Source organism: Atractosteus spatula, chromosome 21 (genome assembly GCF_055471065.1).
Source record: "Atractosteus spatula isolate fAtrSpa1 chromosome 21, fAtrSpa1.hap1, whole genome shotgun sequence".
Classification (NCBI taxonomy): domain Eukaryota; kingdom Metazoa; phylum Chordata; class Actinopteri; order Semionotiformes; family Lepisosteidae; genus Atractosteus; species Atractosteus spatula.
In genome coordinates this window covers 17,454,350-17,468,159 of record NC_142726.1, presented here as the reverse complement: position 1 = coordinate 17,468,159, position 13,810 = coordinate 17,454,350, and the positions used below count along the sequence as shown (strand labels likewise).

Genomic DNA, 13,810 nt, shown 5'->3' with positions numbered 1-13,810 from the left:
AAAACTGAAATTGGAACACCCTACGAAAAGGCACAAGAACTTAAAGTGGCTGCAGCACAGGCTTGGCAAAGCATCTTAAATGACCCCACAAAGAGAGGCTGAGCTTTATGGGTCACAGACTTCTCGCCCCAAAGAGACATGCAAACAAGTACTGATTGTTGCAAACTAAAATTTGCTTGAAGTGAATGTGTCCCAGTACTTTTTCTCACTTGAAAAATAAAACATATTGTATTGTTATTTTTAAACAAAAATAAGTTTTAACTTTATTTTCCTTTATTTTACCTTTGAAGGGTACTGTATGGTAGTAGACCATTTTCTTACTTACACATTTCTGATTCATAGTAAAAAAGCTTCAAATTACTGTAGAAGTAAGAATAACGTGTTTTCTTTTTTCAATGTTTGTTTATGAACTGTTGGGACGGTAAGTCTCAAAGAGCTCTTCTCACTAATTTCAAGCTCAATGGAAGAATTGTGCCACAGCTCAGAATTGACACTTTCTTTTTCCCAGTTACAGGAATGTCATTTTATATGGGCAGAGTAAGCTGATTCCAAGCTGATTTGCAGCAATGCTTGGGGAAAAACAGGGCAAATGAATTGTGCAACTCTACAACTTGGATCAAGCCAGGAGTCTAAATGTGTTTTTTTTCCTCTAGATGGACGACCTCAGTGGGAAGTAGATGCAAAAATAGTACGAGAAAAAAGTCAAGGGGTAAGGAGAAAATGCAGTTCTCTCTCACACTGAAGAGAGGGGAAGGCAAGCTCTTAAGCTTACAATAGGCGATACCAAAATGACAGGGTGTATAAAACAAAAATGTTTGATTCCCTAATTTTAAAATTAAATTCCTTAATAAGATGTGTTCCTCTGATACACAGTTTCCAGGGTGTATCAGTTTATAAATATTCTGATGAAATTAATATAATTTAAAAAAGTATTTGGAATGCACTATTTTATCAGGCTACAGTATATGTATGCTTTTATTTTGGACAGTTGTGTATATGTTGTGTCCAATACTGATGTTTACAGTTTTTAATGTTTTAATTTATTGTACATTTATTCCACCAAATTCATTTGCAATTTGTAATGTTGCTGCAAACAACTTTTATTTTGTATTAAGGGTATGAATACATTTTGCAACCCACTGTGTGGCTGTTCAGTTATGTATTAGATACGTTTATTATTAGTATATGAATAACCATATGGATAAATAAAGTAACAGTGTTCTACATGCAGTAAAATAGTGTTTTTTTACATGAGGTGTTTTTAGTTTGAAAAGTAAGAAACTTTTTTCCTCCCTTTCAGGCTACTATTGTCATCGAGGTCCCTCCGTACCACAGTAAAACTGTGGCGTCTCCGGTTCAGGTGCAGTTTTATGTGTGTAATGGGAAAAGGAAAAGGAGCCAGTCCCAGCGCTTCACATACTTGTCAGGTAATTAAGAGCAAGGACTCGGTGAGCACCGAGTGAATTCTTTACTCTGGCTGCTACGGTGACTCGTTGCAAAAATACCAGATGGAATAGTCTGCAGTTTGTTATATCTAATTGGGGAGGAGAAAAAGTTTGCTTTTAATTGGTTTAATGGCATTTGATGTGGTGAAATTGGAGTTCTTTGGTTTTGTAACTAACTACTCATGCGCTTGTGAGCTGTGTCCACATGCAGTAATATAAGGGAGTTGGAAAATGTTTATGAAGTAAAAACCTTTTAAAAGCGATCATGAAAAAACAAACCTTCTTGAGAAAGAGAGAGGGGGCAGTTTGTTTCTTTTTATCATTGAATTAGTTTTCAGTTTGGTTGAAAGCTTTAGTTTCAGTTAAGTTTGCTCATTTACACTAGTCTCAACCTTTTTTGCTCATCAAAATGTGTTAAATTTAAGAAAAGGAAATGCTCAGTTTTAGTACTGATTTTCTTTTTTAGATGGTAGAAAAGTGGTTGAAACAAAGAAAGAGATGCACACTGTTAAAAATTAAAAAAGTGATAAAACTTTAAATTAAACGTAACAGACAAGCGAATACTTTAAAGCTTGCTAAAAGTGCGCTCAATTGTCCTTACTTGAATTGTGTCACCTTTTTATGATCATTTAAGATTAATAAAGCCTGAAATGATTAAACAAGTTATACTTCAAATTCTTTACCAAGGTCCCCAATGTAAGAGAGTAAAAAAAAGTGTGTATATATTTAAAATAAAGCTAAATGGCACCAAACCTTGACGCCCACCTTCTGCACTCATGATGCAACCACTTGATGAGCGTTTCCTGTTTTCCCTCCAGCAGCCATGTGTTGAGCCAATGGGTGACAAGTACAGGTGTCTGCAGGAAGTGTCTGCTCATGCTCTCAAGCGGCAGCCACTGGTTATCTGCTAACCACGGCCGCTCCGCACAGGGAGAGTGGCAGAGACAGGGGCCCCGAGCGCCTGACAGACTGTTTGTTATTAACAACAGCCTGCGTGTGGGCGGCTGAAGCACACGATAGCATGCGCTGGAATGGTGCGAAATGCGTAGGCAGGGGATGGCAACACAACCGGCTTGAAATATAAAAGGTTCTCTCCTTAATTAGCTTTTCAACGTTCCTAAAACAGTCACTTTCAGTCGCGTTGTTGAAAAACACATTATTGTCACTCCACCCCGTCTGCCCGGCTTCCTCGTCACACTTTTATGGGGTTGTGTTGAAACACAAACATGCTTACTCTGTGCTCTGGTTTTTGTTGGACAGCATTCCTACAACAAAGAGGGCGGGCCAGCAGCAATGCTGGAGGGGCCGTGCAGCAGGTTCTCCCCCTCTTTGTGCAGCAGTGCTGCAGGGGGCTCTGCTTCTCCCATGAAGTGGCTTTCATGGCACATGGACAAACAACATATGCTTTGTAGTCATGCCCCCTTGAGCAGAGCTGGATAAAAATATCTTTTAAAACATTTGTTTACTGAGCACCAGATTGATAAGTGGGTTACAGAACTGCGTGTTCTGTGTGAACAGTTCTTATTCCTAAAATAGCTTTTCTTCTCTTTGTTCAGTTTTGACATCTTAATTTCATTCATCATCTTTCAGATCATCAAAGTAACCCATACGCATCTTCGATGAGAAAAAGCTGATTGTGTGTTTTGCATATTAGGTTGCTGTGCTTGGTTTTCTCTTCCGAACATTTCTGAGTGAATACAGAAAAGCTTTGTTCTTTAAAGTGAATGTGTTATAGGAGTTATGACAGAAATGCACCATTATTTGAAACATTGAACTCTAGATTCATTTGGTTGTTGTCTCTATATCTTTCACCTCTAAATAACTGTGCCAAGAAAAAGTCTCAGCCATCCCACTATAGCTTAAATAACAGATTATCCAAAAAACCTGTTCAGCCATGTCTTGAGATAAGCACTAATATTTCTACCTCATCTGTATGTTGTCACACACTCTGAACTCTGTTCTATTTGGTATTTGCTGTTTGTAAAAATGGTATTTTCTTTGGCTTATGTAGATGTCTTCTTTCTCTCTGTCTGCAGTTCTTATCAAGCAGGAGCACAGAGATGATCTGGACTTGCCTACCGTCTCATCTGTGCCCATGCATATGGCTCATGCTGCCAGCCTCCCCGTCCTTCACCCTGTCAGGACCCAGCTGCCTTCGCCTGACCAGGGCCACCCTCATGACGGCATGCTCTCCTCCTCTCCCCGCGGTTTGGTCCCCGCCATGCCCCCCCAGCAACAGCCTGCCTACACTCCTCTGGGCCCCTCAGCCCTGCAGCACTGCCAGATGATTAGCACTCCCCTGGTGCATCAGACTTTCCATGCCACCCCAGCCCCACCGCTGAGGCCTTCCTATCAGCCTATGCAGTCCGAGTTGGCATACAATGGACAACCAGGTCTTCCCATGAACTCCGCCTCAACCCAGGCATACGAGCGGATGTCCTTCCAGTCCGAGTCAGCTGCGCCTCACCCTCTCAGCCTGAGCTGTCAGTCCATGGTCTACCACTCTCCAGCCTCATCTTCTGCCTCCAACTCCACTCCTCCGCCAACCAGTGGCCACCCACTGGCTCACCCCACCCCTCATCTGCAGTCCCTCGGTTACCACTGTCCCAACCCAGCCCAGGTCTCTTCTCCAACTGGCACCCACTCCCTTGGCCAGCCTTCACCACAGTTGCAGCCTTTGGGTTACAGCTCTAGCCAGAGGTCTGCCTCCTCTCCCTCTCCTACCGCCTCCCTCCCCATGGTACCGTCCCCACACTCCGGGCCGTCCTCCCCCCAGATGCACCAACTGCCCTACCAGTCCCCTGCTCCAGGGACAGCCTCCTCTCCCTCACCCACCTCTGGCAACCAAATGGTGCATCTGCCATGCTCCGGCCAGCCCTCCCCTCAAGCACACAGCCCTGGAATGGCCAGCCTTTCTGCGCCAGGCTCCCTGGTACATGCTTCAGCCCCACAGCCATCCTTCCCTCATGAGGAGGAAAGTCTGAACATCAAGCAGGAGCCTGAGGACACAGAGCTCACCTTCCGCTCCATTGGCCTGCAGGACATCACGCTGGACGACGGTAAGGCTTATTGAGAAAGTAGTTTGTTATTTTAATTAATATAGAGTAATAGCTATTGATGTTACTCATAAGAACAGTATTACTACTCCTGTACCTTTAATTGTTGTTTTCACTGACACTGACAGGGGTCTCAGGTGTGAGTCACAGTGCAGTTAACTTCAGAAATCTCAAGACATCATCCATGCTGTTTTGTAAAATCATCAAGCATTTAACTACAGGAAATGCTGATTAACACCTCTTGCAGCATGTAATTGGTTAATCCATATCAAGTGCTATAAGATCATTTGCAAAACATAGTAAACCAGTAGGAGGTCTTTTGTCCGTGTCAGCTCAAGACTGTGATCCCCTTGCCTTCACTGTTCTCCTCCAGATGAAGGTATCTCCAGATACCTTTGCTCTCTTCAAATCTGGGTTTACTTTGTTTCATGTAACATTACTGTCCTCTGCTCTGCTAGAAATCACATAAAGAATGCAGTGAGGATTTCCCCCTTGTTAGGGTGCTTTTTGGCATGAGCAATAGGAATGAGTCTTCCTGGTGATATGCTTCGCTTTTACTATAGTACTTGGAAGGGTTGTCATTTCGGTACTTCAGTAGTAAATAGATGGTGTTGAATTTAAGAGAGTTTAAATAAAGAGAATGGTTTTGTAATATTATGGAGTGTTTTTGTTTGTGAAATAACACAAGTCAGGTGTGAACGGAACCAATAAATTGGTCAGCATGAGCATCAGTCAATACAAAGTCCTCTTAAGCATATTTATGGATGGAACAGAATTTATTTAGTGCAATAAAGTCCATGAGAATCACACTCATTTTGGCAGGGATTATACGCCTGGGATTAAACTCCGAAGTCTGCCTGCTATAAATAGTAAATGTAACATTCTGACACCATAGGACATCTAATTAAGTAAGCATTTCACTCAAGTTAATTTTTTTTGGTTAAGGAAGGTAAACAGGTCAGTTATTTTAAAGAAAATGTGTTTTTGAAGCGCAGAGCACATTTTTAAAGGAACACATGTCCCTTTCAAAATCTCATTTAAAAAATATATCACTTGTTGTCTACTATCCTATACACCCAGAAGTGACTTTAATAAACACACCTATGTTTTCAAACACACTGATGTAAATTCCTGCTTAATATTTAAGGAAAATTGTTTTGCATAAATGTTTTGAAGAATTTATTTTTAACCCATGTAATTCATTGCATTCCATTAGAGGTTTATGGCTCTTAAAAAGCAATTTGATACCACTTTATCATTTTTGCTTTCAATTTACTACAGGCATGGAATCTCCCTTCAAGGTTATTTATATTTCTATTTGTTATACTATATTTCTTATAGTCATGTACAGTATAGTCCGCTTAAAACTGTTCATGTCTTTTTGGACTGAAAGACCTGAGTGCATAGTGTTGCTGTAGCAGCAGTTACCAGTCTTGAAATCCTCTTTTTAGTTCTGACGAAATGCCGGCTAAGATGTGAAATGCTTTCTTTTTTAATCAAACTATTTTTTGCAGTATGAAATTCCACTGACCTATATTTAATCCTCTTTAGGTTTCGTTGATCACTATCCTTGTTACGTAGGCCTAAGATTAAAATACAAGTCTTAAGGCTGTATGTATGCACAGCTCATTGGATCTTAAGGCTAATTTTGTGCTGTACACAGTGCACTTTCTCTGTGACTCAGGGCTAGTTTAGTCGCTGTTTGGCATGTCCAGGATTTCCAGCAAGAGCTCCACGTGCTATCCCTTCGCCCCTGCACTGTGACTCACAATGTCTCTGCGGGAGAAGGGTCCCTGTTTCCTGCAAGTCTTTATTTTGTCCTTTGTGCTCAAGTTACATTTAGCATCAGTAATTAGAAGTTACTGTCTGTGGCCAGCAATAATTCATCTAAAAAAAGTTGGAAGCATTATAATTTTTTTAAAATATTTTTTTTAAATAATCACTGTTGCTAGGACAATATGAGTAAGTGGTTTTATGGTTGTTTTGTGCTTTATTTTTGGGTCTATGAGCAAACGTGTTGGAAAACAAGAGTGTGTTCAAAGAAGTGCCATGTGTTTAGTGTAGCAGGCTGCCTCTTGCTTGAGTGCTGCGTGACTTACTGACGGGAAGGATGTACATCAGAGAAAACAAGTGTAAAGAGCTTTCCATAAATTTATTTGTGTAGTTTCCTGACGATAAGAGGAGAACCAGTCCATATCTAAAATATCTATTGTTCCTTTGTAACTGCAGTCTCATGGCTTGGGCTTGCCTAATACCGTGTTTAGGCATCTTTAAAAGCCCATAATATCTGACAAAAAATAAATATAAGTATTAACGAACTTAGAAAGCAAAAGCTTTATCATGGCATCTTCTATATCCTCTATTCCTGCGCGTGCCATGCAACAAGACTTTAAACGTCTTGACTAATCACACAGAGGATCTCATAAGAATGATTATGATGGTCTCTGATAACTATAAAATTCTCATTGTGTCAGCCCCTTGTGTTTAATTAATCACTTTACATTGGATTCTGTTTACAGTGTCTGAGTAAGCAAAGCCCCATATCTGCCATATGCCTGTCTTTGTTTTGTGCTCCAGCCGAGAATCGCAGCTGCCGCTCAGCACAGAAGAGCGATCTGGGTTAATAATAGGCAGGGCCTGCTGCTATGGTGAAAGCTGACACTGTTCCACTTGCAGGTTGTGCGCAGTCACAGAGAAGGCTAAATATACCGCACTAGCTAATCTGGTGCAGTTACTGGGGCTCCCGACACTACCACAGCTGTTGCAGCACTGCATGTAGATGACAAGGCTGCCAGCTCTTATCAGGAAAAGCATACGCCATCCACTGCCCTTCACAATCCCTCTGAGCGGTACTGCTAAACTGGGGAAATGGTTTTTTTTTTCAACTGCACGGCGAACATTTCTGTGGGCTTTCACCTTCATTACTAGCACAAAAAGACTTTCTAAAAATGTTTCAAGTAGCTTGGGTTGCTCACAGCACTTCAGAAATATCCCACATTGATTAAAAAGCTGTTTGAAATTTAAGCTTAGTTTTTTCTACAAAACAACAAAGAAGCATCCCATACAAAATACATTTTCAAATCAGATTTATCCTTCTTTGAGTTCATTACCTATTTTAAACTAGTGTCACAGATCACTATGTGCTTTCCTCTGAAGAATATTGAAGTTTTTGTTTGCTTCTAAACCATATAAATTGTGATTTCACTTTAAAAGTCTTCAAAAGGAAGCAAAAAGTAGATGTGTATTTGAGAAACATCTGTGCAGTATTCAGGCCAATGTTGAAAGCTGACCTGTCATTACCAATCATGGAAACTGAAAATCCTGCACAGAAATCTCTAACATTTTCCAGTTTCTGTCGCTGTCCATTACAGCACTTAATGAAGCAAAGGAGATTAATAACATAACTGAAGTTCATCTTTGGAAAATTCAGCAGTAGGAAAAAGGATTTCAACCAAGCGTAATTGTTAAAAGAAAGCACAAACATTTGTTGATCCTGGAACTAAAACAGAAAAGCAGGCCTGTGTATCAGATTTCCGTACAGTTAGATACATGTGGCCTAGGTAATAACTGATCCTTAGCAACAGATGGCACTTGCACCATGGCTATGCCTCCTTTGTGATTTTTCCAAGAAGTGAAATTTTTGTCCAGGGTAGCAGGAAAAGCTTGGTCTTAATGCGTTTTGTTCAGTGATGATCACTGTTTCTAATACACATCTGTAGAAAACAGAATAGTGAAAAGGCTCCTTTTTCTGAGAGGTTGTCAGGCCAGTTGCCCGGCTGGCTAGAGGGAGATGCTGTTTCTGCCACTGGGCTGTAGTGGGCTGGACTAGGCTTTCTGTTAATGTTACTGCTCCCTGATTCTCAGTTGGACCTTCATGGGATGGAATGTCTCCTGCCTTTCTGGAGTATTACAATGTTTTTTGAAAATGTTTAGATAAGTAGGAAGCACCTTTATCAGGTGTAAGCAAAAATACGGGGATGTAATTTGAGAACACATAGATTGTAATAATGTGGTACCTAATTTTTAATGTTTTGCAAACCACTGTAGTTCTTAATTATGGTATCATTCATCTTGAAAGCATGAAGTCCCAGAGTCCAGTTTTATTAAATACCAGACTGTGTTTAACATTAAAACATAAGAAAAGCCAATGTCTTTGTAAAGTATTTGTTCTGCATAAAGAAATACTGTAGCTTTAAAAATCTATGGCTGTACTCATTATACCTTGGCAATTAAAGTGAAAGACAGAGTTAACAATGAAGGGATTGAAACAACTGAAAAAAACTAAACTAAAACTTCATATGAGTCACTTTACCCTGCACTGTTGTTCCAGTTTTTCTATATTGAACTGAAAAAAATACAGTTTTTGAAACGCATATGACTGGTCACTTAGTGGTTTTCCTGCTTGCAGGCTTTGTAGATTACCCAGACATCTTGTGGCAAGAATCAACAGGGAGGTCAGGACGAGCCAGTTAATCGGTTACAGTTCATGTAGATGGGAAACTTAGCGGCAAGCAGAGATGAATCATTGAGCTCCATGAATATACCATCACACTGAGCCAGGTCCAGATGGATGAGCACAATCATTGCTCAGTTCTTTGTGTTTTTTTAATATGGAAGGAAGGCAGCAGACCTAGCGACAATGAACTCAGTTTCCATGTTCTTAGCCATTCCCAAATCAAGTTCCAAAATACTCATGTTTATTATTACTTTTATAAAGAGCACTATTATCTATCCCCCAAATGTTAAAACTCACATTCTTTCACAGAGCACTGTTTTTTAGTTTGCCTTTTTGAGAATTCAAATTTTGTCCAGGAGCACCCTTTTAATACCACTTCCCAATAATATGCTTTCTGTAAAAACAGTTCTGACACTCATGTTGGCTGATAGAAGACAGCTTGGTTTGATTTTCCCAGCCATTATAAACTCACACACTGCTTTTCAGCAAGCTTCCAAGGAAAATTAAAAGATTTGTATTATTATCAGCGTTTTATTCTCCTCCTTTGATAACAAAACGTGCAGTCATTTACTACAGAGCACAGCAGTTCTTAATTGTAGTGTGGATTTTTACACTTATTTGGATACATCCCTCACAGTCATCAGGTCTCTGGAGGTTTCTAAAACTGCATACTGGTAGTTCAGATCAGCCTGTGGTGTATGGTAAGCCTGTTTTTAACGGTAATCGTTGAATAACCAGAGCTGGTCTTTTTCCCCTCCTGCAAAAATGCTGATTTTCCCGTAAGAGACTGAAAAGGTGACAACACGTTCAGCAGCAGAGCGCTGAGCGTGTGATAGAGAGCTGCATCCCTGGAACAGCCAGTGTGCTGCAGGGTGCACAGCTGTATGTAAATCACCAGGTTGTACCACACAAACAGCACTGCCAAGAACACAGCAGCTTCTGTAGAGTGGTCTCATGTTTCTGTTGTCTGCTCTTTAACTCTTTCAGCAAGGAAATTATTTCTGAAGACCAAAGGCTCTCATAGAGGGGGAGTGTCCCTACCGAGTCATCTTTGGGATTCCAATTTCAAGAAATGACTCTTTTAAAAATTACATGTTGAATCACGCTGCAGTGCAAGTTGGCGTAATACCACAGTCAACAAACAACTTGTGATTACCTTTCTTATTATCTCGTCTCTATCCCTAGATTGTATTCCTGTCATGGTTATAGCTGTACTGCAAACCTTTTTTATTCAGCTACACATTGGTACAAATTGGTTAATGTTACAACAGAATTATTCTTTGCCAGTGCATTTTCTACAATAAGTGATTTTTTGTATGTAACAACATCTTTCTCAAAGATCTGTCAGAAATCATAGGATTTTTCTAGTTTGATGAACTTCTGTTTTGTTATTGAATTCGGCATGAATTATTGTGGTGATATTGTGGTTGTTGGTGAATCTTGATATTTTCTCTTAATGCTCACTATATAACTGGTGCCTCTGTGGCTGTGAAGGAGTGTAGGCGTGTAATATTTCTAGTTGCGTGAATATTGCACTGCATGGAAACTACAAAAATAAACCGGAAAAACAAAAATACATTAGAAAATAAGTCACTGTTTTGTATTACATTGTTTTGTTTTTGGTTGTTTTTAAAAAATAATAAAACCGGTTTACAAAAATACATTTTAAAATTAGCCACTAGCTGCAAACATAAGTATTGCTCCCCTCCAACTCCAGCAATGCCATTCACTGATTTGTTAAATGTAATGAATATTGTCTACTGCAGTGGTTCTCAAACTTTTTGGACCAAGTACCACCCCTAATCCAACCAAAGCATCCAAGTACCACCTACAAGTCATCATCTCATAGGAACCCCAGAAATTCTCAATGACCAACATGAGTGTACGTGCACATACTCACACACATATAATAAATATTATAATAATAAACTTTATTTGATATAGCGCCTTTAAAGGTGGCTTCTCAAAGTGTTTTACAGAAAAAAAACATTAACAACAACTAATAAAAAAGCACCATTTCAGTGAGAGGGGTGAGCCTGTTTAGTTGAGCAAAGGAGATGTGAATTAATTTTTCGAGCCTTGATACAATTCACAACAGAGTCTAACAGATATTAAATCGTCAGGCATTTTCTTGACGGCAAAGGTCTCGCGGTGGATGTTGTAATGCGTACATTAATTTCTGGAGCAACCTCTCTAATTCGTGCAACTACACCGTTATGTCGGCTTGTTATTGCTCTAGCACCGTCTGTACAAACTCAGACGCATTTTATCAAGTCGAGGCCATTCTCTTCGATAAATTCATTCAGAAGCTGAAATATGTGCTCTCCTGTAGTTCCTGTTGGTAGCGGTTTACAGAACAGAAAGTCTTCATGGGACATGCCTTCAAACTCGTATCTAACGTAAACGAGCAAATTGGCCAAATCGACTACAGACTCATCTAATTGCAGTGAAAAACATCTGCTCATCTTAACGCGCTCTATCACTGTACTTTTGATATAATCCTTCATTTCAATAATTCTATGAATGACTGTGTCTTTCAGGGGGAGGGGGGCAGCAGGTCGAGCTGTTTAGCAGCTTTTTCTCTACACATAATACGTGTCAGCTCTTTTGCCAACGGTAAATAAGGTTCTTCAAAAATAGTGTAGCTTACCTGCTTTAGCAATCCGCAAGCTTGCATTTTTCCGCGTTTCTGTTTTTATTTCCGTATTTATTTAAAGTTTTTATTTCATGCGCATGGGAGCAAAACAGAGACGCTCGGTGTATTTTTCTCAAATTAGAACAGTTCTTAAATATTTTTCTGTTATCACGTTTTCATGTGCTCACAAGATGACCTGCCTTCGTAGCATATTTCTATGCATTCCTGTGTTTACACTGTTGGCATTGTTCCAAAATCACGCACATTCTCCTTTCTCCCTATTTGCGGGAGATAAAGTAGCTTTTTTTAAATACAATTGGTCACTTGCATCCGTAGCACGCATTCCTATAGAGTGGTATAGAATTACAGAGTATCTCTTGTGTCCACTGAAGTATTAGCGCGCACTGTATCGTAGTACGTAGGCTGCGTATTCGACACGTATTAAAATACAAAATATGAAAACCCGTCCCGATTTTTCAGTGCACACGACACAGTTCCAGGGTCATTTGGCGTACCACCTGGCGGCACTCCACGTACCACTGCCGGTACGCGTACCACAGTTTGAGAACCACTGGTCTACTGTATCACTAGCCCACATTACACGATCATTATTCAGTCACTGTTGTCAGTGATACTTTAAAGTTTATCAAACGTCGTTCATCCTAGCAGTTGGTGGTTACAATGCTAGTGAGATAACTATTGGTAAAGTGCTATAGACACACTTAACACCCTCTTTGTGTCAAATAATCCAAATGCATCTCTACTTAGAGTTCCAGTTCTTGGAGTCTTATTGTGAAGACCAGTCCAAACTCCATGGCAAATTATACTGCCTTGGAAGTACAGAAGCTGAAATGAGCCTGCAGCTCATCTCGTTGAGCTACAATACATAGTTCTTTGTCCTCCAGTGCCATGTGGCGTTACAACTGTGCCTCATATGAAAACCAGTTTATTTTGCAACCATCTTCAAAGATGTGCTTTTCAAGTGTTTACTATAGAATTGCATCACAATGGAAAGATGGTTTTGAAGGAACCCATTTCCCTTTTTTTATGTGTGTGCGTATGATTACACGATTCTTCTCTAGGTTATACAGTAACTGTCAAAACTGCATAGAGATGCCTGATGCATTTGAAGGATTTGTCCAGCACTGTAAGTTGCACTGTGCTTTTCTGTTTGTACAGATATAGTGCTGGTTTAAAAACTAAACAACAGCTGCTTAGCACAACTGTTGCAATAATAAGTGTTAGAAACAAATGCAGTTTTTTTTAAGTAACTTGTAAGAAGTAAAATGTTAAAGGTCACAGGTCACACAATGTCTAAATAGGTCTTGTAGGACTGATAGAAACCATATAGTTTTTAATTATTTTTGTAAGAATTGATCAACCACCCTTTCTGTGTTTTGTTTTTGTAGACTCCTGATATCATATTTCAATTTTTTTTCCATTTGAAAATGCACTGTTTAAATTGGAAATGCACTGCTCAATGCTTTCACCGTGCATAAAAACGTATGACTATCCTGCATTTCCTGAGCATTATGACTATTGTGAAGAGCCACTGGTTACAGTATCATTGATCTACATTTATTGATGAGCTGGCAGTGTGTTTAATTCTCTCAATGCTAGAGTGGAACTTTGCTCCTGTTTCCTTTGCAAACCTAGTTTTTTATATAACAGGCATTTTAAAATAGCAAAAGCTTGTTTTCGCTTTCTTCTGTTTTTATTGCTCTCTTTTATGTTAAGGGATGTGGTATTGTAGAGGTATATAAGAATTCCCTTGTTTAGACTTCATTCTAAAATAAAATAAACTCACTGTCTGATTTCTTCCTGAGGTCTGTTAAACCCAGAGATTAATCTGTTTTTTCAACAGCAAAATATAGTGAAATCAAACTTCAGAGCAGAAGAATACTCTGATACATACTATTTTAAGGGAAAATCCTTTATTATAAATCTAAATGAAGTACTAGTTCTTGGAGAAAAAAAGAAAAAAATAACTTGAAGGAAACATAAGTCATTTTAAACAGTTGATCTTTACCCATTAAGCATGATGAGACATATTAGAAGAGTTTAAGTAATGTGCACAAGATGTGCAGGTGCAGCATGTATGGACTTTAACTTGAGTTTTAACATGTTGACACTCAACAGAAAATGTTAAAGGCCAGTTCATCTTCCATGATGAAAGTTTTGAATGGAGGAAGGACCTGCACATGGTCCAGTACAACCG

At 39.5% G+C, this 13,810-nt stretch overlaps 1 protein-coding gene across 6 annotated transcripts in view; it reads left to right on the top strand.

Moving 5' to 3' along the window:
* nfatc3a (nuclear factor of activated T cells 3a) overlaps positions 1-13,810 on the top strand; it is a 62,629-nt gene that overhangs the window by 40,644 nt on the left and 8,175 nt on the right. For all 6 annotated transcript variants that reach the window (XM_088939112.1, XM_088939111.1, XM_088939114.1 and 3 more), the window contains 3 exons: positions 654-709; positions 1,301-1,427; positions 3,482-4,504. In XM_088939112.1, coding sequence (XP_088795238.1) covers positions 654-709; positions 1,301-1,427; positions 3,482-4,504 — 1,206 coding nt within the window. The remainder of the gene's footprint in view (positions 1-653; positions 710-1,300; positions 1,428-3,481; positions 4,505-13,810) is intronic.